A 25,639-nucleotide genomic window follows, 5' to 3' on the forward strand; every position below is an offset into this window, starting at 1 on the left:
ACAATGATAAGGCAGGGAGCCAATGATAAGTAACTTTAGAAACCCAGGGTTGACAGAGGGCATCCTTTTTGAGGGGTATTTTGTCCCTACCTGGCTTTCCATGGATAGTGATTGGATTGTTAAAAGAGCAGTAAAAAAAATAGTATTCAAATGAGATGTCCCTTGGACCACCACAGGATAGTACACATCTCATTGTAAACATATATACATGTATAGTGAAATGCATTAAAACTGGCAGTGTATAAGAATGCATAAGAAGTAAAATCCAAAATGTATGGTAGAATTTTCTTCTTCTGTTCCTTGGGATTTCTCCACTTAAAATCTCTGTTTAACCTGCAGTTATTATGATAGTCATTATAAAGATGAAGAGAAATGTTTATTGCTTTATTTGAATCTGCAGGAAAGCTTTAACTGACTTGGATGTGTTGTCTTTCTGTGTGGCAGGTGGTGAAGTTCACCAAATCCTTTGAACTGATGTCTCCGAAGTGCAGTGCTGATGCTGAGAACAGGTCGGGCAACGAGTTTCCTGTTTGTCTTTTGATGCTTGTCTTCAGGCCTCGGTATTGGCAGCGTTATGACATTCTCTTTCTTTATTTCAGCAAGTACAGTCAAATATCATTACTTCTCTGTATTTCAGGGCTTAAATAAAAGCTGCAGCTTAAGAATATATATATATATATATGTACAAACTACTGAAGAATAAAGTCAAGTTTTAGATATTCCCTAACTACACTGACAGCCCAATTTTCTGGTTTATTCTGGCCCTTTGTTTCTCTTTCTCCCTTTTGTTTACTGTATATTTGGCCAGTAACATCCTCTTGAGAAAAAGAGTGAGTTTATAGTAATTCTCTTTTTGTCCCTATTGGTATCTTTGAGGCTATAGAAGAATAAAAGTGAGGGTTGAGGACAATCAGTGAATTTCTGTTAGCTTTGCACTGCTCTGAATAGTAGTTGGGCTGCTACAAAAATGGATTCTTTTTATGTTAGTCACCACTAGAGGAAAGGCTAAAAACTAGTAAAACTGACTTAATGGCAGAAGAAAAACAAATAAAGCACTTAGGACAGCATGAAGATAATGATGATAGTGGTAATACCAATGCCAGCAAGGTTAGCAGCTTTCATTCATTGAGTACTAAGTGCACCAGGTAGTATACTAAATGCTTCATATGCAGTGAATCCCCCGAATAATCTTATGAAATGGATATTGTTACCCCTGCATAATAGAGAAGAAAGGTTCACAAGTTTAAGGGATTTGTTCAAGGCCCTGCAGCCAGTAAGTAGTAGCCCCATCCAAGAAGACTCTCCCACCTTCTGAACTTTAATCCCTTCCCCACACGTTATTTGCAGTTAGGTAGTTGATCTCATATGGTGAATATATATTGGTTAATGTTTCCCAAATCTGACTGATCAATCAGAATCAAACCTGGACACCTGATACATACTGAATTCTCAAACTCACCGAGTGATTTTGATTCAGTATGTTGAAAAGGAAGTCCTAAAGATCTATATATTCAAAAGGTTCTCTAGTTAATACCTGTTTCAAGATGTAATAGTCATGGGTAATTTGATTTTACATATCTATTATTGCCATTAAGTTCAGGAAATAGAAATCATACATTGAAATGGACACTTTATTTAGTTACTTCACTTTTTATCAAGGGCATGAAATTTAAGAGGTTTTTGCTACATAACTACATATTTCCATTTACAAGGCATTCTTGAAAAGGCAAAATTATAGGAACAGAAAGGACATCTGGAGGGGTTTACTACAAAAGGGTACAGGGGAATTTTGGGTTGCAATGGAACTGTTCTCTATCTTGCTTGTGGTGGTAGTTGTACAACTTCATTTGTCAAAACTTGCAGAACTATATGCCAAAAAGGGCAAGTTTTACTCTCTATAAAATTATACTTTGAAATGTGAAATGAAGCCTTTTGTAAGAGGGTTTTGTTTTTCATGAAAATGTATTTATGTCCATATCTGTATCTGTCAGCTAATTCATATATATAAATATATTTAGGCTTACAGAATTACCAGTGGTATAGCTAGCTGTGCGATTTTCCTAAAAATTTCATGTAAACTAACATGAAATATATTAGAAAAAGTATCTATTTGTACTTACTTCTTGAGCTAGTCATGGCCTCATGTAAGTTATCTCTGTTGTATATAACAGGGAAAAGCTTTATGAAGTTACTAAAACAATCTTTGAAATCCTAATGCATAAATATTGTTCTTTGTTTATACTGCTGAATGTGTCTTCATGGTCACTGAAGAGTTAAGTATTTTTGGACTTTTGATTATTTTTAATGCTGAAAGAACTTCCATGTCAAAATGAAATGACCCAAGGCCCAGACTGCCCTTGGCAAACTTTCTGATAATAAAAAAAGAAAGAAAAAAGAAAAGGTCAGATTTTCTTTTAAGAGACATTTGAAAAGTGCCTTTGAACTCTGACATTATGAGATAGTGTTCTTCATCATTCTATTTGTAGCCTTTAAATTAATGTAGAATGTTCATTTATCTCAGAAGACCTTTCCTGCATTGTCTAGTAATTTTCCTGTTGTAGATGTGAGATCCTTCAGTCATTTATTGGAAGTTAAAAGAATAAAGACAAGTGGGTCCAGCACTGACTTTGCCAGTGACCATGGAAGACACAGTAAAACAGGCTCTGAGTCTACAAATTACAGTGTGCTCTCGACACGCTGTAAATCTTTCCCTTTAACCTTTCATCACTTAACATCTTCACTACAGATAATGTCCATTAGATACCTTAGTCTTCTGGACATCATTCCGAATTATACTAGGATAGCTTTTGAAGATAATGTCTATGGATCCATGCAACAGTGTTTCAGGGTACTTTTTGAATTCTCCTGAATACTGATTTAAAGCTGCTGATTTTTATAGGGAGTCCTTGAAGACTCTTTCAGAAACCAATTTTGTTGCTGACTCATCATTTGTGCATATTTTCTTACGTGGCTTACTCCTTTGTCATGGCGAATTTCCTCTTGGTCAACACATAATTAATACCAAACAATTTGAGAGATGGGAATTTGAGAGATTTGATCCATCTCTTTCCATGAGGTGTGTACTGCCCTGCGGACATCCATGCCAACTCCTCTGCTGAGAGGATTCTCATTGTCATAATGGCTTTTTTCCACTAATAGGGAGTACTGATTGTTAGAAAGGCATTTTATGTTGAATTACATTCTTGTAACTTCCATCTGTTCTAAATGTGTCCTTCAGAAATAGTTATTCCTGCATTAATTTTATGGCTTCATTCAGTAGCTGTATGTTGAGTAGCTACTCTGTGCTGGGTTCTCTGATAGATAATGGGGGCTACAGAGATTTTTAAAAACTCAGCAGTCTCCTTCCTCCAGGATCTCAAGGCCACTGAACAGGGGTAGGAGTAGGTCAAGAATATAATAGGCCTCCAGACTATGACTGTAAGCAGAGTGACATTGACAGTAGTAATTTATACTTGGTTACTTGGTCATTTCTCTCCATGTAGTATAAGAGCCCTGACCCCATGCAAAAATCCTCTTGAAGTTGTTCCAGGAGTTGCCAGGATTTTTTAAAAATTACGGCTGACTCATCATTTCTGCCAAGAGCCCATCCCTAAATACACTCCAGACACGGCAGAGCAGCAGCTGCAGGACATGGGCTTCCTTGCCCACCCCAAAAGTCCCACAGGCATAACTGGAATCCTTACCGGTGATGTGCCACAATTGCCCAGCACTGTCTCAGAGGCCCTGGTGGCTTTCCCAAACCCAAGCAAAGCGGGGTAGTTAGTGCTGAAGCAGGGAGAAAGCTCGCTTTCCCTACTGTGTGTTCTATTTGTTACCTAACCCCTAAACAGCCTTGTGTGGACTCTGTCTTTTTTACAAGTCTTTTAGTTCCCAAAGCTTTTGTCTGCAGCCTTACTTTCTCCACTGACCTTGGACTTAGTCCGTGGGGCCAATGCTTAGAAACCAGACCCCAGGTTGAGGGCCAGTCACTAAGTCGTTCTTCTGATTTCCTCACCTTTTTTCCATCTTGGCCATCAGGCTCAGATGCATAAAATCTCCTTCTCTCCTTTTCCTCCATGCACATCAACTTGTCCAAATAAATGCCCCCTCATGCACAGATGTGTCTCAGTTTAGGCTCATAATTCCTGCTATCAAGTAAATCAATGACTACAAAGCAAACGGTCCTTTCCATAAAAGGTTTGTGCAGAGTGGTATTTTAATATAAGGAGAAATACCCTACTCATCTGGGGAAAAATAGAAGGTGATCCACTGAGAAAGCTTTCAGATGTGCTAAAGCTTCACTTAGGACCTATAGGTGGGAAGGTAGTGACATAACAACCAGGCAGAGGAAACATGGTGAAGAGAGGCATGGAGGTGGGCGGGCAAACAAGGCATGTTTCAGGATCTTGAATTAGGGTATGAGCTATTGTCACATGGGTCATTATAACTGATGGTGATGGCTGTTTACTTCTCCTGAGGGCATCCAGCTGCCCTGAATGCCATCTGTTTGTAGTGAGAGTTCTATTAGGTCCTTCTGAGATGCTCATACTCTCTTAATTGGCCTGGAGTCTGGCTGGCTGCCTGCTTACTCATGGGGAATAATAACAGGTAGTGGCATATTGAGTGGCAATGGTTCAGTACTGGCACATGGCTGTGGATCTGTCATGGACCTACCTTTTCTAGGTCAGCCACTGCTATTTTTAGACTATTTTCATATTTCATGGTCCTCGGACTTTTCACTCCACTTTTTATTCTCCCCTGGTTGGGCCCCAGCTTGCCAGTGTCCTCCTTAAAGTGCTGCTGCTTCCCAGAATAGAACAAGATATTCCAGTTTTGTCAAGAATCAGAACAGATTGGAAAGAGACATATACCTCTCTTTTTCAGAATACAATACCATTAATGTATTGATTATTTACAATCACTTTGTGCTGTCAATACTGACTTCTCTAAAAAAATTAAGATCTTATCTGATCCAATCAACTATGTCTCATCTCACTTTAGTACCTTTCCTATGAGGCCTACTTTAAACAATATTTAGTGAATCAACCTAAATAACTTTCTTGGATCTCTTACTCAACCTTTAATAAACCTCTTTTGCATCCTCAATGAAAACGAATAGTTTGAATAATTATATGTACTTAGAAATGGAAAGGAACATTTATGAACATCTTAATAGTTTGAAGTTTTTATTTTGTTTAAAATATGTTTAGCCAGATTCTGTTGATTTATCCCATAGGTATAAATATGGATGCTTTGAAAACAGCATTTTCAAAGCAATGGTACTTAAAATGTAAAAAAAAAAAAAAAAAAAAAAACCCACCCAACTGTCTATAATTTCTAGGAGGTAACAACTGACTAAAGGGGAGTTTTTTTTACATAATCATTTAATGGAATATAGTGGAATATTGTTATTTAAGACCCAAGCTCTATAACCACTTCAGCCTTATAAAATTAGGGGGGTTGAAAGGACAAGATTTATTTTAGTGGGAAACAATCTTTTTTTAAAAAACTGATCTTTATATTATATTTCTCATTTGTTATGACTGGAAGGGGAGGAGAAAAATAAAACTAGAACTCTGAGAGCAGCTAAAGGGCAAAACCCTTTGTTCAGTGGGCCCTCCAACATGCGTGTCAGCCTGGAGGGTGGAGAGCTAAAATGCCTTTTTTTTTTTTTAAAGATGATGGCTTATGGTAGGCAGAATAGTGGCTCCCCAAAGATATCCAGGTCCTAATCTGCAGACCTGAATTTTTTTTTATGGCAAACTGAACTTTGCAGATCTGATTAAGAATCTTAAGAAGGGGAGATTTATCTTGGATTATCCGAGTAGGTCCAATGTAATTATTTAGGGTCCTTTTAAATGGCAATGTGACAACAAAAGCAGAGGTCAGAGTGATGCAGTTTGAAAAAGACTTGCCCAGCCATTGCTGGCTTTGAAGGTGGTGGAATGGGGCCATGAGCCAAGGAATGCGGGCAGCCCTCTGGAAGCTGGAAAGGCCAGGAAATGGATTCTCCCACAGGGAACTGTAAGAATTATAAGACTTTGTGTTGTTTAAAGCCACTGAAGTTTGTGGTACTATGTTACAGCAGTAATAGGCAACTGGTACAGGGGTTTGAATTTAAGAGTCTGAGAAGTGAATATGGGAAAAAATGCAGGAGTAGGGAGAGGTGAACAAAGTCTCCAGAACTTAGGTGCCTAAGAAACATGGTAGAAGCTGAAACTTGTGGGCAAAACTTGGCCAGTGGGAAATTCCCAGGAATTGGGTAGCTAAAGGATTTGTACGAACTGTATATTATGCTCAGTTTTAAAATATTGTACCTGCTTTGTGTGATATCCAGCTTGCTGTCTTCAGTGCTGCTGGAGCTCTGGTGTCTAATCCGAAAGCTTTTCTGTGTAGCTACTTGCACCTTGTAAAACCAAAAATTCATGTTTTTAAAGGCCACTCTGAAGAATATAGAAAGAATAAGATATCTTGTAACACTCAAACAGAAATATTTAAGGTTAGAAATTTGTTCTATTTTAAATGTTATTTCAGTAAAACCTATTTCCTCGATGTAGTGGATTGAATAGTGTTCCCTCGATACTCACATCCAACTGGCCCCTTAGAATCGGGCCTTATTTGGAAATAGGATCTTTGCAGATGCAGTTAGTTAAGGATCTTGAGATGAAATCTTGCTGGATGTAGGGTGGGGGGCAAATCCAGTGACTGGTGTCCTTATAAGAAGAGGAGAGGACAAACAGAGATTCGGTGAAGACCATGTGAAGACAGAGGCAGACAATGGAGGGATTTAGACAAGCCCAGAACACCGGGAGCCACCGGAAGCTGGCAGAGGCAAGGGAAGATTCTCCCCTAGAGTCTCTGGAGGGAGCGTGGCCCCGAGGATACCTTGAGTTCAGTCTTGCAACCTACAGAATTGTGAGAGAAAAAATTTCTGTTGTAAGCCACCAAGTTTGTAGTAATTTGTTATGGGAGCCCTAGGAGACTAATACACTCAGTTATTAAACAAGGAAGATAAAATAGATAATGCCACTAAATGTCTCTTCCAGCAACAAAGTTCCAGGAAGCTATGATTCTGTGAAGCCTCTATTGTGCATTATAGTAATTTCTTAGTTAATTAGGGAAAGAGAATTAACTGTCATCAAAAGTCTAGTACTTGTCACAGTTATGTTGTTTCAGTTAATCTCTCAAATGCCCAGTGTTTACATGTTCTTGTCCTGACTTCACAAATGAGGAACCAGATGCTCTGAGAAGTTAAGTAACTTACACATATTTGCAGGTTATTACATGTTGAAGTTTAGTGTGAGAGCAGTACTACTGACAATACTACCTGCCTTCCTATGAGCTCAGGCCTGGAAGAAGCTTTTTCTTCATCTGATGCTTCTAGTAAGACCAAGTCCTGCTTTGGGTTGGATTCTCTTTGGTATGTCTTCAACAAGGTGATACTATGAACTGGCATTGAAATGCAAAGCTAGTGTTTTTCAGAAAAACATGGAAATAAGAAGTAGGGTATAAATTTGATATTGGTGATTAAAATGTTAATTGTTAGAAAACTGGCCACAAGTCTTTATGGTCTTGCAAAGCAGCAACCAAGGAAGAAACTCACAAGGAAATGAAGCTGTGCTGTTTTCTTACTGAAATATATCCTAACCGACCACTTACCACATGCCAAACCATGCAACTGAGGACAGGAGGACTTGCCAAAGCCCTCACAATAAGTAAGTAAAAGAAATTACAAAACAACAAGAAACTAGTGTAACCAAATTTATACATGATGCAGGACTGTTATTAAAGTGTGGAATATCAGTTTGTCAAAAACTTCCAATGTACTTGAAGCTGCTTAATTTCCAGTGGCAAGTGATTCAAATGAGGAAAAGAAGAAACTATTACTTTAGTTAAACAGGAAATTCTGAGAAAATCCCAGTGTTTTTTTACATGCCTGTCAATGCCAAGGGTGCCAAAATGATTAGGATTTGACACATACTGCTGGCTTAAATAAAGAGGGGGTGTCTAGGAAACCAGAACCTCAGGGCTACAGTTACAAGGAGCTGAGTTCTTCCAATAACCTAAATGAACTTGATTCTTCTCTAGAACCCCCAGAAGGGAAAACAGTTCTGTCAACACCTTGATTTTGGCCTGAGCAACAAATCTAGCTACACCATGACAAACTTCTGATTTCCAGAACTGTTAAATATTAAAAGGGTGCTGTTTTAAGCTACTAATTTTGTTGGGAAGGAGAGTACTCGGCTCAGTGTCGCAGGGAAGTCAGAGACAGTGAGACAAGAGACCAAAGTCAAGAAAGCAAAGGAAGTTTTAATGCACTCTGCATACAGTAGCAGAGCGGGCCTGCCTAAGGTGTGAGACAGGCAGGTGCGAATGCTCATTCCCAGGCTTCTTTTATGTGATTTTGGCAGGGCAGAGAGGTCCTTGATTGACAGCGGTCAGCTCTCTAGGCTTGTTCTGATTGGTGAAATGGGGATAGAGGCTGTGCTGTGCTTGTGCCTCTGATATTTCTTATCTGGGGGACCTTGGACATTTCCTGAGTCACTTTTAGACCCTGTGGCTTCATCTGATTAACTCTCTGAGTCATTTCTGGCTTCTGGTTCTATTTGATCAACTCCCTGAGTCATCTTTGGGGGGCCCTTTCACCTTTTCGTCCTGCTCATTTCTGTCTTTCTGCCTAACAGTTTTGTAGTGGTTTGCTATGCACAAATAGGAAACTAATGGTACTATTAGTGTGTGAGTTGAACCCAGTCTCATATGAGAATGAAATTGAATTCAGTGATATTATTATATGTGTTGTGCCCACATACACACACACATACACATGAATGAATGACAGCTAAGCAGGGGAATGAGTGATGTACAGCCATGTGGAACAGATGACCAGGAGCCCTACATAACCTTCCAGGATCTGATACATACCTTCCAGGTTGTGTTAGGTCTTGACACAGTTTTTAGACATGTATCTGTACAGTTAAAGAATTGCTGGTGGCATGACTGGACAACAGCCACTCCACATAATTTCTGTCAGCAGACCAACTAAGGACCACTTGAGGAAAGACTATGAATCCTACTGTCTTCTGAAAACCTTCCACTGACACCTCCTACAAACTTTAATAAAATGCCGGCATTAAAACTTGCAGGAGGGCCCGGGTGGATTCCTGAAGTGTCCTGAAGATGCCAGCAGAGAGAGCATGGTTCTGAGAAATGCTCATGGCTCAGTATTCTTACAGCTCAGAGGACACTATCTGTGACTGCTGATGACTCTATATCAAAAAATGATTCAGAAGAGTGGCACTCTGAATCTGAAGTCATTGTAGAAATGTCATAGTCATTTTGCTTATAATTTTTCCTTTTATGTATAATCAGCTTGTATAGTTTGAATTTTCCTTCAAGAATAGTATCTGATAAAACTTGTCTAATCCAAAAGATCTTTTAAAATAAGATTAAATATTTTAAGTGGTAAGAACTCATTGCCTCAAAGTACTATTTTTTCTCTTTTTTTAGTGGCTCAAGATTAACAGTGCATATTACTATGATCACATTGTAGCTTCAATGAAATAATATGACACTACCACACATTGCTTTTCCTGTTGCTTTTCTATACCTCAGCTCATCTACACCTACTCCTGAGGGTACATATATTTCAACTTTGAGAAACACCTAGGAAACCTTTAAGGTATCTTTCAATTTTGCCCTGTGCTTCTTCCCAACAGTAGTTTGTTGCATTGCATTTTTTAGGTCAGAATCCTGAAGCTTATGTTTCAATGCCTTATGGATTTTTCTCTTTTCCAATTCTGTGTGGAATCTAGTTTTGCAAATAAATTACTTCTTCCAGCAGTGGTTGGCAACTATTCCTCTGCAATACTTTCTTTTAGGCTTCCAGCCCCCATGGCTGAAGCTTGGCCTTTTTTTATTTTTAAGGGGAATTGACTTCTATGAGATGTGACTATAATGAGACAAAACTACAGGATGAGCTCTATTGTTGGTTCAAGAGTCCATTAACAAAAGACTCCCAGAGGTGCTCTTTGTTCTTGTCTAGCAGCAGTGAAATACTCAGGAATAGTCTGAAGACATGAAGTATGATGAGCAAGGATTTTATTTATTCACAGTCTACTGTGATTGTACCCTGCAATCATACTGTACATTTTATAATGCTGAGATGAACCTGTCCCAGGTAGGGTGATCTCTAGCACCTATCCAGATTATGAATATGATTCTGGGCTAATGCTTCCAGACAGTATGATGTGACTCACCCTCACTTGGACATTCAAAAGCATGCAAACTTGATGAAACTTTTAGGAATTGGAAATTCTGCTTCTACCTTGAGGAATGTTGCTGAATGTCTTGACCATGAATCCTAGTTGTGCCAACTTCATTGGATATCCCTTAGATTGTGATTCAACTTTTTCATTGCAACCTCCAACAAAAAGTGCTTTTTATATTCAAATCTGGTGAATGTATATAAATATACATGCAAATGCACACATACATACAATCTAAAACAAGTTTTATGAAACTGTACTTGTATGTATATTCTAATGTATTCTATTCTTTAAGAAAAAACAAAAAAACCCAGCCTGCTCTCTTGATTCACAGAATTGATTTCATGATTCATTATTTTGCTGTGATCCTCAGTTTGGAAAACACTGCTTTAGACACATAAGTCTTGTCTGATTTATACATATAGGATCTGTGGCCTCAATCAATGCCTACATTGATTATTTTTAGTTCAGTTGGATGGAACTGATATTTCTAAAGCAACCCAGAACTTCTCCACTCAAATACATGTTGTGCTTCAAACTAAGGACTTTGGGGAGTAGTTTGTTTGTGTAAGTTTTCTATACAAGAGTTTAGTACAAGTAAGTGAGATGTGTTACATAGTCTGACTTTGGAATGCTGGGTACACATGCAGTAATGATGCCCCCACATTCTTTGAACTAAAGAGCAAACACATTTAATCCTACCCAGGCCTTTCAGCCACATTCATCAAGTCTTGTACTAGAGGTCAATCTCAGATATACCTTAATGGGTCAGTTCCTGCCCTCCAAGAAATATATGTTAAGATCAAATGAGCAAGATTTCCTCAGGGAAATGGTTGTGAAGGATAAAGAGAGGCGAGATCAGGAGTAGACAGAGAAAGCCTTCTACTACAATGCCAACAGAAGGAGAGAAGAAAGGAAGGAGTTTATAGGAAGGGTCTTAGGTAGCAGTGTGGGTTAGGGAAAATCTCTGCCAGGCCAGTGCAGAGTCCTGAACAGAAGTTGCCCATTGGAGGAATCTCATATCCACAGAATGGCCCAGTTTCTACCCTTGCTATGCTCAATCCTTGGCAAGCAACAGCCAGGAAGAAGCTTAGATTCAAAGGTGCGGAGGTGGAGATAGTCAGTTAGCTGCGCTCCTTCCTGCAGGTTCTCTTAAAGGGAAATATAAATGGGGCATCTCCAGAGCTGCTACACTTAGTGAGCTGCTTAGTAAATTATATTTTTTAATTTAACTATACAAAATTTTTTATATTTTCACTTGACACCTTATCATCTTTGTCCTCATTATTCTTATCTTTTAAAAAGATTTTATTGTGATATAATTCACATACCACAAAATCAATCACATAACACAACAATTAAGTGTTTTTTTAGTGTATTTACAAGATTGTGCAACCATATCACTGTATGTTTCTGGAAGCTTTTTATCACCCCAAAAAGAGACTCGAGCCATTAGTAGTCACTCCTTGTACTCTCCTCCGCCCAGGCCCTGGCAGTTTGGAAATTCTATTGTTTCTTTCTGTTTCTATAACTTTGCCTGTTCTGGACATTTCATATAAATGCAATCATACAATATATGGCCTTTTGTGTTTAGCTTCTTTCACTTATTACAGTTCATCCATGTTGTAGCATGTACTTAATTCCTTCATTCCTTTTTGTGGCTGAATAATATTTCATTGTACATATATATCACACTTAGTTTATCCACTCATTAATTGATATGTTTTCACTTTTTGGCTATTAAGAATAATGCTGCTATGAACATTGATGTACAAGGTTTGGATGCACATACATTTTCAATACTTTTGGGTATAGACCCAGGAGTGGAATTCCTGGGTCATATGGTAACTCTATGTTTAACTTTTGGAACAACTGACAGACTGTTTTTGTAGTGGCTATACAATTTTACATGGCCACTGGCAAAATATTAGGGTTTCAATTTCCCTATATCCTCATCAACACATTTTTATTCTTTTTAAAAAAAAATTTTTTTAGCCATTCTAGTGGGTATGAAGTAGTATCTCATTGTAGTTATATGCAATTCCCTAATGTCTAACTATATGGACCATCTTCTCATGTACATATCGGTCATTCATATATCTTATTTGAGAAGTATCTATTTAAATCTTTGCCATTTTAAGACATATATTTATTGTCTTTTTATTGAATTGTAAGAGTTCTTTGTATATTCTGGATACAAGTCTCTTGCTGTATTTATAGTTTGTGTGTATTTTCTCCTGTTCCGTGAGTTGTCTTCTCATTTCCTTGATAGTATCCTTGGAAATGAAAGTTTTTAATTTTGATGAAGTCAAATTTATATATTTTTTCTTTTTTTACTTGTGCTTTTGGTGTCATATCTAAGAAGCCATTACTTAATCAAAGGTTATGAAGGTTTCTTCCTGTTTACTTCTAAGAGTATGATGATTTTAGCTCCTATTTTTATGTATTTGATGTTCAGTTTCATTCTTTTGCACCTGTACACCTACCTGTCTCAGCACCTTTTGTTCAAAGGGCTATTCTTTCCCCATTGAATTGCCTTGGCACCCCTGGGGGAAATCAATTGATCATAGACATATGAGTTTATTTGTGGACTCTTAATTCTATTCTATTGATCTATATGTCTAACCTTATACAAATATCACACTGTCTTAATTATTATAGCTTTGAAATAAGCTACAACTTATTCCAATTCTGTTCTTTTTCAAGATTACTTTGGCTATTCTGTATCCCTTCTATTTCTATATTAAATTAGGGTCAGTTTTTCAATCTCTGCAAAATTGGGAGCTGAGCTTTTGATAGGGATTGCATTGAATCTGTCAATCAATTTTGTGAGTATTTCTATCTTAACAATATTCCAATCCATATGTATAGGATGTCTTCCTATTTATTCAGGTCTTCATTATTAAATCATCATTTTTTCAACAATGTTATATAGTTTTCAGTGTAAAAGACTTGTGCTTCACTTAATCCTAATATTTTATTCTTTTTGATGCTATTGTAAGTGAAATTATTTTCTCAATTCTATTTTTGTATTGTTCAATGTTAGTATGTAGAAATACAACTGATTTTTGTGTATCAATACTATATCCTATAACTTTGTTGAACTTATTATCTCTTACCTTTTTGTGAATGTATGTGAATTCACTAGGATTTTCTATATATAAAATCATGTCATCTGAAAATAAAGATAGTTTTACTTCTTTCCAGTCTGGATAGCTTTCTTTTTTCTTTTTCTTGCCTAATTGTCCTGGTTAGAACCTCCAGTGCAATGTTAAATAGAGGTGGCAAGAGTGAACATCCTAGTCTAATTCCTTATCTTAGGGGGAAATCATTCAGTCTTTCACCACTAGGTAAGATGTTAACTGTGGGTTTTTCATAAATGCCCTTTATCAATATAAGTAAGTTCCCTTCTATTCCTAGTTTGTTGAGAGTTTTTAATCATAAAAGGGTGTTGAATTCTGTTGAGTGCTGTTTTCTGTGTCTATTGATGTGATTTTTGCCCTTTATTTTATTAATATGGTGCATTGCATTAAGTTTCTTTTTTGTGATATATTTATCTTGTTTTGGTATCAGCATATACTGCCCTCAAAGAATGAATTGTTTGGGAAATGTTTACTATGTTTGGACATGAAAGATTGGTGTTCAAAGATTCTTTTTTAAACATTTGGTAGAATTCACCAGTGAATTCTAGTCCATCTAGTCCTGTAATTTCCCTTGTGGAAAGATTTTCAATTATTAATTCAACCTCTTCACTTGTTATATGTCTATTTAGATTTCCTAATTCTTCTGCAGTCCATTTCAATGGTTTTTCTTTCTAGAAATGTATCCATTGCATCTAGAGTATCTAATTTGTTGTCATATAATTATTCATCATATTCCCTTACCCTCTTATTTTTGTAAAGTTGATAGTAATGCCCCTTCTTTCATTCCTCAACTTAGAGATTTGAGTCTTCCCTCATTTTTTTATTGGTAACCTAGGTTTATCAACTCTTGAGCTTTTCAAAGAGCCAACTTTTGTTTTTGTTGATTTTCTATTTTTTTCTCTTCTCTGGTTTGTTTATTCCTTCTTTGATCATTATTATGCCCTTCCTTCTGTTTGCTTTGGGTTTAATTTGTTCTTTTTAGTGTCTTAAAATGGAAGATGAGGTTATTGATCTTTTTTCTATTTTAAGGTAGGCATTTATAGCTATAAATTTCTACTGCTTTAAAACTGCATCTAGTGTGTTTGGGTATGTCCTGTTTTGTTTTCATTCATCTCAAAATATTTCCCAATTTCCCTGTGATTTCTTCTTTAGGGTATGTTGTTTTATTTCTAAATATTTATAAATTCCCCGAACTTCTTTCTTTTATTCATTTCTAATTTTACTCAATTGTGTTTGGAGAAACTCTTTATAGTTTCAATCTTTTTAAGTTTATTGAGACTCGTTAATGGCCTAATAAATGGTCATAGATAATGCTCTATGTGCACTTGAAACAGATGTCTCTACTTCTGTTGTTGAGTGGAATTTTCTACAGATGTCTATTAGGTCTAGTTGATTTATATAGTGTTCAAGTCTTTTACTTCCATATTAACCTTACATGTAGTTGTTATATCTGTTATTGAGGGTAAGGTGTTGAAAAGTCCAAATATTATTGTTGAATTATCTATTTTTCCCTTCAGTTCTCTCAATTTTTACTTCATATATTTTAGGGCTCTGTTGTTAGATGCAGTATGTTTGTCATTATTATATTTTCTTGATGGTTCAAACTTTTCATCATTATAAAATACCCTTCTTTGTTTTTAGTAGCTGTTCTTTTTTCTTATCATCTATTTTGTCTGATATTAACATAGCCATTCCAACTCTCTTTTGGTTACTGCTTGCATGGTATATATTTATTCAACTTTTTACTTTTAGCCCATTTTTGTCTTTGAACCTAAAGGATATCTCTTGTAGATAGTGTGTAGTTAGATCATTTTACTTTATCCATTCTGCCAGTCTGTGTCTTTTGATTGGAGTTTAATTAATTTATATTTGATGTAATTACTTATAAGATAGGATTTACATCTGCCTTTTGTCATTATTTGTTTTTCTGTATGTCTTACGTCTTTTTGTCCCTCTATTCCTCCATTATTGCCTTCTTTTGTGTTAAACAGATATTTTCTCATGTACCATTTTAATTATCTTGCCATTTCTTTTACTGTATGCTTTTTCAGTGACTTTCTTAGTGATTATCCTGGGTATTGTAATTAACATCTTAATTTGTATCAATCTAATTTAGATTAATACACAACTTAATGCCTATAGTATACAAAAATTTTGCTCCTGTGTAGTTCTGTTCCCTTCCCCCTCACTTGCTCATTTGTGTTATTGTCTTACAAATTACAACTTTTTACATTTAAAGCCCATCAGTACAGTTTTCTAATTGTTGCAGAATACACTGCTCTTTTAAATGAGACAGGAGGGAAAAAGCATTTCAAATATAAAATGCATTTATACTGTCTTTTATATTTTCCTATTTTAATCTTTTCAGTGGTATTTATTTCTTCACATGGATTCCAATTACTTTATAGTGCCCTTTCAGTTCAGCCTAAAGAATTCTCTAGTATTTCTTGGAGGGAAGGTTTATGGCAATGAATTTTCTCAGTTTTTGTTTATCCAAGAGTATCTATTATCTCTCCTTCACTTTTGAAGTACAATTTTGTTGGATATACAATTCTTTGAGCATTTTGACTATGTCCTTCTGTTGCCTTCTGGCCTCCATGGTTTCTGATCATGGAATTATCATCTTCCTGAGGATCATATGTACATGACGAATCATGTCTCTCTTCTTGCCTTCAAAATTTTTCCTTTGTTATTGGTTTTCAACATTGGTCAGGGTGTGTGTAGGTGTGGATCCTACCTGTAGTATTCTGAGCTTCTTGAATGTATAGATTAATGTTCATTTTAACAAAATTTGGAAAGTTTTCAAGCATTATTTCTTCAAATATTCTTTCCACACCTTTTTCTCTCTCCTCTTTCTGAGACTCCATTAAGCATATGTTCATATGCTTACTGGTATCTCACGCTTCTCTGAGACTATTTAGTTTCATTCATTTTTCTTTTTGTTCCTCAAACTAGTTATCCTCAAGTAACCTATCTTCAAGTTTGTTGATTCATTCTTCTGATTTCTCAAATCTGCTGTTGAACTCTTCTTGGTGAATTTTCATTTCAGTTATTGTGCTTTCCAATTCTAGAACTTCTATTAGTTTGTTTTTTATAATTTCCACCTCTGTTGATATCCTATATCTGGTAAAACATCATTCGTATGTTTTCCTTTAGTTCTTTAGATATGGTTCCCTTTAGCATTTGGAATATATTTTTAATAGCTCATTTAAACTCTTTGTCTGGTAAGTCCAACATCTAGGCTTACTCAGGGGCAGTTTCTATTGACTGCTTTTTTTCCTATATAATTTTTTTCTGTTTCTTTGTATGTTTCACTATTTTTTATTGAAAACTGAATATTTTAAATAATGTAATGGGGAAACTCTGGAAATTAGATTTACTCCTCATTCATTCCATCTATGGTTGGCATTATTGCTGTTGTTGTTATTGTTGCTGCTGTTTGTTTAGTGCCTTTCTTGAATTATGCTTTGCTGTGTGTGGCAACTGTATTCTCTACTTGGTTACCTTTGTTGTCAACTAATGACTGGACAGAAGTTACCTTTGAAGTCTTGAACCAATAAATTTTCCAGCCTTGCTGAGGGTATCTGTGTACATGTAAGGGATACTTTCAATTCCCTGACAGGAAGTTTTCTTAGCTTTCACTTTCTGTTTATAGATAGATTTGAGGTTAACCACAGGTGAGACATTGGGGTCTTCTCAGGTCTTTCCTAGGCATGCGCACAACTCTACAAGTGCACATACCCTTCTAGATTTTCAGGAATATGTTGGAGATTTCAAAGCCCCCTAGGAATATCTCCTTCCTGTATTTCTCCTTTTAAGTTCTCTGGTCAACTGCTTGTTAGCTGCAATTGCTATCTCTGCCCAAGACAGTTGTGATGTTAAACAATTGCTCCTGATTTTTTCCCACAAATGCCTTAGAGGTGAAGGCAGTTCTCAGTGTGCAAGCTCCACCTCAGGTCAAATAAAGACAAGCACTCTAAGAGGATTCCATGGAGCTGCCAGACAGGTCAAATAATGACAGTTCTTTGTGGACAGGACTTTTGGAGGAGCTTCATGTAACTCTGGGGAAAGGAAATCCCAGGACAAAATACCTATAAAAGTGAAATCAGTCAAAGGGAGAAATAAAGTTTAAAACCCATTTATTGCTTTCAAACTGCTGCCCAGAGCCGTCTCTTTCCTGCTCCAGCTGAAGCAAGCAAGACCTCCCCCTACCCTCTCAGGTTCAGATAAGCCCTTGGTTGACCAGGTAATTATCCATTGATATGTAGATGAACTGTTCCCTGAGGAACACCTATTGATATGCAGATGCACTAAAGCAAGGCAAGATACTCCGGAAATATTAGAGTTTTACCCACACTCCATCTCTTCCTCCTCTGCCAGTGGCTGCTAGACTGCTGGTTTCATAGCTACTCTAGAACTGGGGAGTGGGAGGTGGGAATAAGTTAAAACATCACAAAACTTGCTGTCCTTACAGAAATCCATTTTTCTTGAATAAACACTTCTTGGGTTTTTGTAAGCCTTTACTTGATTTCCAGAATTCTCAAAAAGTTGAATTTCACAGTTTTTGCTAGTATTTTCACTGTTTTTATGGAGGGGAAAATTTTCAGTGCCACTTGTCCTACCAGTTGGGAAGGTCCCTCCTTTTCTTTTTACCATCTTTTAAATTTCTCTATTACCTAGACTAGTAGGAAATACTAGAGAAGCTTACACATTGATGTAAGACAGAATATCTCCAAGGCATATCATGAATATATCCTCATTCTTCTGTCTTCTTCATGGATATTCTTTCTTTTACTTTTCAACTTTTTCTTCTTCTTTTTTATTTATTTTTAATTTTAATTTTATTTTTTGGTATCATTAATATACACTTACATGAACATCATTGTGGTTACTAGATTCCCCCCATTATCAAATCCCCACTATATATCCCATTACGTCACTGTCCATCAGCATAATAAGATGCTATAGAATCACTACTGGTCTTCTTTGAGCTATACCGCCTTCTGCAAGGCCCCCTCCTACATTATGTGTGCTAATCGTAATGCCCCTTTTTCCCCTTATCCCTCCATCCCCGATCCACCCCAGTCTCTTTCCCTTTGGTAACTGTTAGTCCATTTTTGGGTTCTGTGAGTCTGCTGCTGTTTTGTTCCTTCAGTTTTTGCTTTGTTCTTATATATTACAGATGAGTGAAATCATTTAGTTCTTGTCTTTCTCTGCCTGGTTTATTTCACTGAGCTTAATACCCTCTAGCTCCATCCATGTTGTTGCAAATGGTAGGATTTGTTCTCTTCTTATGGCTGAATAATATTCCATTATGTATATGTACCACATCTTCTTTATCCATTCATCTACTGATGGACACTTAGGTTGCTTCCATTTCTTGGCTACTGTAAATAGTGTTTTGATAAACATAGGGGTGTGTATGTCTTTTTCAAACTGCACTCCTACATTCTTAGGGTAAATTCCTAGGAGTGGAATTCCTGGGTCAAATGGTATTTCTATTTTTAGATTTTTGAGAAACCTCCATTCTGCTTTCCACAATGGTTGAACTAGTTTACATTCCCACCAGCAGTGTAGGAGGGTTCCCCTTTCTCCATATCCTCACCAACATTTGTTGTTGTTTGTCTTTTGGATGGTGGCCATCCTAACTGGTGTGAGGTGAAATCTCATTGTGGTTTTAATTTGCACTTCTCTGATGATTAGCGATGTGGAGCATCTTTTCATGTGTCTGTTGGCCATCTAAATTTATTCTTTGGAGAAATGTCTGTTCAAATCCTCTGCCCATTTTTTAATTGGCTTATGTGCTTTTTGTTTGTTGAGGTGCATAAGCACCTTATATATTTTGGATGTCAATCCTTTATCAGATCTATCATTTATGAATATATTCTCCCATACTGTAGGATGTCTTATTGTTTTATTGATGATGTCCTTTGCTGTACAGAAGCTTTTCAGCTTAATATAGTCCCACTTGTTCATTTTTGCTTTTGTTCCCCTTACCCGGGGACATATATTCATGAAGAAGTCACTCATGTTTATGTCCAAGAGATTTTTGCCTATGTTTTCTTCTAAGAGTTATATGGTTTCATGACTTACATTCAGGTCTTTGATCCATTTTTAATTTACTTTTGTGTATGTGGTTAGACAATCATCCAGTTTCATTCTCTTACATGTAGCTGTCCAGTTTTGCCAACACCAGCTGTTGAAGAGGCTGTCATTTCCCCATTGTATAGCCATGACTCCTTTATCTTATATTAATTGACCAAATATGTTTAGGTTAATATCTGGACTCTCTATTCTGTTCCATTTGTCTGTGGGTCTGTTCTTGTGCCATTAACAAGTTGTCTTGATTACTGTGGCTTTGTAGTAGAGCTTGAAGTTGGGAAGCGAGATCTCCCCTGCTTTATTCTTCCTTCTCAGGATTGCTTTGGCTATTCAGGGTCTTTTATGGTTCCATATGAATTTTAGAACTCTTTGGTCCAGTTTGCTGAAGAATGCTGTTGGTATTTTGATAGGGATTGCATTGACTCTGTAGATTGCTTTAGGCAGAATGGCCATTTTGACAATATTAATTCTTCCTAGCCAAGAGCATGGGATGAATTTCCATTTGTTAGTGTCCTCTTTAATTTCTCTTAGGAGTATCTTATAGTTTTCAGGATATAGGTCTTTGACTTCCTTAGTTAGGTTTGTTCCTAGGTATTTTATACTTTTTGATGAACTTGTGAATGGAATTGTTTTCCTGATTTCTCTTTCTGTTAGCTCATCGTTAGTGTATAGGAAAGCAACAGATCTCTGTGTATTAATTTTGTATCCTGCAACTTTTCTGAATTCAGATACTAGTTCTAGTAGTTTTGAAGTGGAGTCTTTAGTGTTTTTTATATACAATATCATGTCATCTGCAAATAGTGACAGTATGACTTCTTCTTTACCAATCTAAATGCCTTGTATTTCTTTGTTTTGTCTGATTGCTATGGCTAGGACTTCCAGTACTATGTTGAATAACAGTGGGAAGAGTGGGCATCCCTGTCTTTTTCCCGATCTTAGGTGAAAAGTTTTCAGCTTTTTGCTGTTTTGTATGATGTTGGCTGTGGGTTTGTCATATATGGCCTTTATTATGTTGAGCTACTTGCCCTCTATCCCCATTTTGTTGAGAATTTTTATCATGAATGGATGTTGAATTTTGTCGAATTCATTTTCAGCATCTATGGAGATGATCATGTAGTTTTTGTCCTTCTTTTTGTTGATGTGGTGGATGATGATGGATTTTCGAATGTTGTACCATCCTTGCATCCCTGAGATAAATCCCACTTGATCATGGTGTATGATCGATCCTCTTCATATATTTTTGAATTGGGTTTGCTAATATTTTGTTGAGTATTTTTGCATCTATGTTCATCAGGGATATTGGTCTGTAATTTTCTTTTTTGTGGATTCTTTGCCTGGTTTTGGTATTAGGGAGATTCTGGCTTCATAGAATAAGTTCGGAAGTATTCCCTCCTCTTCTATTTTTTGGAAAACTTTAAGGAGAATGGGTGTTATGTCTTCTCTGTATGTCTCATAAAATTCAGTGGTGAACCGTTTGGCCCCGGGGTTTTGTTCTTGGGTAGTTTTTAGATTACCGATTCGATTTTGTTGCTGGTAACTGATCTGTTTAGATTTTGTGTTTCTTTCTTGGTCAGTCTTGGAAGGTTGTATTTTTCTAGAAAGTTGTCCATTTTTTCTAGGTTATCCAGCTTTTTAGCATATAGGTTTTCATAGTATTCTCTATTAATTCTTTGTGTTTCTGTGGGGTTCATCGTGATTTTTCCTTTCTCATGTCTGATTTTGTTTATATGTGTAGATTCTCTTTTTTTCTTAGTAAGTCTGGCAAGGGTTTATCTATTTTGTTTATTTTCTGCAAGAACCAGCTCTTGGTTTCACTGATTTTTTTCCATTGTTTTATTCCTCTCAATTTTGTTTATTTCTTCTCTGATCTTTATTATGTCCCTCCTTCTGCTGACTTTGGGTCTCATTTGTTCTTCTTTTTCCAGTTGCAATAATTGTGACTTTAGACTATTCATTTGGGATTGTTCTTCCTTCCTTAAATAGGCCTGGGTTGCAATATACTTTCCTCTTAGAACTCCCTTTGCTGCATCCCACAGAAGTTGGGACTTTGTGCTGTTGTTGTCATTTGTCTCCCTATATTGCTTGATCTCTGTTTTAATTTGGTCATTGATCCATTGATTATTTAGGAGCATGTTGTTAAGCCTCCATGTGTTTGTGAGTCTTTTTGTTTTCTTTGTACAATTTATTCCCAGTTTTATACCTTTGTGATCTGAGAAGTTGTTGGTATAATTTGAATCTTTCCGAATTTACTGGGGTTGTTTTTGTGGCCTAGTATGTAGTCTATTCTGGAAAATGTTCCATGTGCACTTGAGAAGAATGTGTATCCTGTTGCTGGGTGGAGAGTTCTGTAGATGTTTGTTAGGTGCATCTATTCTAGTGTGCTGTTCAGTGCCTCTGTGTCCTTACTTATTTTCTCTCTGATTGATCTGTCCTTTTGAGTGAGTGGTGTGTTGAATTCTCCTAAAACGAATGCACTGCATTCTATTTCCTCCTTTAATTCTGTTAGTATTTGATTCACATACATTGGTGCTCCTGTATTGGTGCATATATATTTATAATGGTTATATCATCTTGTTGGACTGCCCCCTTTATCATTATGTAATGTCCTTCTTTATATCTTGTTACTTTCTTTATTTTGAAGTCTATTTTGTCTGACACAAGTACTGCAACACCTGCTTTTTTCTCTCCATTGTTTGCATGAAATATCTTTTTCCATCCCTTCACTTTTAGTGTGTGTATATCTTTGGGTTTGTGATGGGTCTCTTGTAAGCAGCATATAGATGGGTCTTGCTATTTTATCCATTCTATTACTCTGTGTCTTTTGATTGGTACATTCAGTCCATTTACATTTCAGATGATTATTGTAGATATGTACTTATTGCCATTGCAGGTTTGGATTCATGGTTAACAAAGGTTCAAGGGTAGTTTCTTTACTATCTAACCATCTAACTTAACTCTCTTATTAAGCTATTATAAACACAGTCTGATAATTCTTTATTTCTCCCCTTTCTTATTCTTCCTTCTCCATTCTATATGTTAAGTATTTTATTCTGTACTATTTTGTGTTTCCTTTTACTGTTTTTGTGGACAGTTGATTTTATTTTTTGCCTTTAGTTAATATTTGGTTGGTCTGCTTTCTTAGCTGTGATTTTATTTTCTATGGTGACATCTATTTAGCCTTAGGAGTGCTTCCATCTAGAGCAGATCCTTTAAAATACCCTGTAGAGGTGTTTTTTGGGAGGCAAATTCCCTCAACTTTTGCTTCTCTGGAAATTTTTAAATCTCTCCTCAAATTTAAATAATAATCTTTTTGGATACAGTATTCTTCATTCAAGGCCCTTCTGTTTCATTGCATTAAGTATATCATGTATTCTCTTCTGGCCTGTAAGGTTTCTGATGATAGCCTGATGGGTTTCCCTTTGTAGGTGATCTTTTTTCTCTCTCTGGCTGCCTTTAATACCCTGTCCTTATGTTTGATTTTTGCCATTTTAATTATTATGTGTCTTGGTGTTGTCCTCTTTGGGTCCCTTGTGTTGGGAGATCTGTGGGCTTTCATGGTCTGAGAGATTATTTCCTTCCCCAGCTTGGGGAAGTTTTCACCAATTATTTCTTCAAAGATACTTTCTATCCTTTTTTCTCTCTCTTCTTCTTCTGGTACCTCTATAATGTGAATATTATTCCGTTTGGGTTGGTCACACAGTTGTCCTAATATTCTTTCATTCATAGAGACCGTTTTATCTTCCTCTGCCTCAGCTTCTCTGTATTCCTGTTCTCTGATTTCTATTCCATTAACAGTCTCTTGCACCTCATCCAGTCTGCTCTTAAGTCCCTCTATCGATTGTTTCATTTCTGTTATCTCCTTTTGGACTTCATCCCTTAGCTCTTGCATATTTCTCTGCAGGTCCAACAACATGGTTATGACTTTTATTTAGAATTCTTTTTCAGGAAGATTGGTTATATCTATCTCACCAGGCCCTCTCTCTGGGGTTATCTGAGTAATTTTTGACTGGACCAGATTCTTCTGCCTTTTCATGGCTATAGAAGTGGTTGTAGGCAGGTGGTGCATGTGTCAGCTGGGAGAACAAAGTCCCTTCCTTCTTGTTGGTCACCTTGCCCTTCTCTGCTGCCTGTGAGGGCTACCCACACACCTGGACCAGTCTCTGGAACAATATCCTGAGCTGCCCTGGGCAGGGCCACCCTCGGGATATCCCAGCACACTGCGGGGCTTGGGAGACACAGTGGGTGTGTTCTCCTACAAGAACAGCACCCTTTCATGCCTTCCAGACCCTGCTCTGTCTTCCTCCATCTGTCCTGATTAGCTGCACGCTGGGAGGAGACTCTGTGTGGTTGCTGTGGGCAGGGCTGGTCCCCGGCTGCTCCACAGCTGTGGTAGGTTAGCCAGTCCACTTGCAGCGCCAGCCAGGGGGAATGAATGGCAGGCTGCCGTGAGGGGTTTCAGGGCTGCTTTACCCCCCAGGGGCTTAGTGGGTCCTGAAGTTCCTCAAGGTTCCCAGCCTGCTGGGCTGAGTGTGCTGGGACAATTTTGTCCAGCTGTTGAGCCCTTGTCCCTCCAAGACTTTCAAAAAGCACCTGCTTTTCTTTTGTCCCAAGGGATCCAGCTGTGGGGACCTGCTGGCAGTCTCTGTCTTGGATTTTACTTTTCCGTTTCTCTAATATCCAGTATACCATGCAATGTGTGTCTGAGCTCCCGGTGCAGATTATTTAGCAGTCCTGGGCTCCAACTCCCTCCCCACTCTGGCTCCTTTCTTCCCGCTGGTGAGATTGGCTGGGGGGAGTGCTCGGTTCCCGCCAGGTCACAGCTTTGTATCTTACCCACTTTGTGAGATGCTGAGTTCTTGCAGATGTAGATGTAGCCTGGCTGTTATACTGTATCTTCTGGTCTCTCTTTTAGGAATAGTTATATTTGTTGTATTTTCAAAAATATATATGGTTTTGGGAGGAGAGTGTTTAAGACTCACCTAGTTCTGAGTCCCACTGGTATTGACTTAATTCTTTAAGTCAATTGAAAGACAACTTCAACTCATGTGGCACAGCCCAAGGCTTCAGGAAGGGCCCACAGATAGACAGGCTTACCTGAGAAGAAAAAATAAGGAATGGAATTTCCCTTTGCGAGCCAGAGTTCAGACTGACCTCTAGTCAATGAAGCAAAATGGGAAGTGGCACCAGGCATAACCTGCAGATCCAAAATCAATTTTTGTTTGCAAACATGAAAAAGAAATGTATACTAAAGAGTTCTTGGAGTACCTGACTCTTCATCTCTCTAAATACTACCCCCATGGAGTATTACTCAAGCTGTTAGAGGGCAATTGATAATCATTCCTTGGCAATGAGAAAATAGATTGTGTCTGTGTTGAAACTTGTGTTTCTAACCCAGTAACCTATTTTTAGTTAATGGTGACAGTTTTCATTAATGATTGTTAGCACCTCAAGGTGAATGTGTGGTTTCATCTTGAAAATGTTTAATTTGGGGTGCCTGGGGATAGCTAGGAGATAGAGTTCAGAAAATACTTGGATATATATACAGGGAACTAGGAATTCAATGGTCTGCTGATGCTGACTCAAGAATTATCAGTACATATATGGTTGTAGATACAAAGTATGTACATGGAACCACACAATATATTGGTTGGCCTGTTTTGTTGTAGCCTTATTCATTACTTGCACCATGCATCCTAAGTTTCAATTCTACCATTTATCATATCATAAAACTCAGAACAGAAAACCCCACACTTCTAAAACTTTATTCATACTGCAGTTTTGTCTGAATTGTTTTTACCTTCTTTCTCTGCTAGATGAACTCTTACTTTATAGAATTCTATAAAGACCAGCTTAGACCAACTTGCTTTGTGAAGTGGTTCCCCAAGTACAATTCCTAACCCAAAGAGAACTGACTTCTTTTCTCTAATCACATACTGTCTTGTACGTCCTTCCATTAGGGCATTTATCATAGCCCATTGTCATTGTTTGTGAGCTCCATGAAGGCATGGCTCCTACAGCTTCTGTTTAGGCAGGGGCAGGGCTGAGTTGACCATCCATCCACAGATGGATACCCATCTGCCAACTCCATTCAGTTAAAAGGGAAGGACCCTTGTTGATCACTTCATTCAA

At 37.3% G+C, this 25,639-nt stretch overlaps 1 protein-coding gene across 2 annotated transcripts in view; it reads left to right on the plus strand.

Annotated features, from left to right (window-relative positions):
* Positions 1-25,639, plus strand: part of PDE11A (phosphodiesterase 11A) — a 387,045-nt gene that overhangs the window by 169,259 nt on the left and 192,147 nt on the right. For both annotated transcript variants that reach the window (XM_073218656.1, XM_073218657.1), the window contains exon 5: positions 445-509. In XM_073218656.1, coding sequence (XP_073074757.1) covers positions 445-509 — 65 coding nt within the window. The remainder of the gene's footprint in view (positions 1-444; positions 510-25,639) is intronic.

This window comes from Manis javanica, chromosome 12 (assembly GCF_040802235.1).
Source record: "Manis javanica isolate MJ-LG chromosome 12, MJ_LKY, whole genome shotgun sequence".
In the NCBI taxonomy this organism is placed as follows: domain Eukaryota; kingdom Metazoa; phylum Chordata; class Mammalia; order Pholidota; family Manidae; genus Manis; species Manis javanica.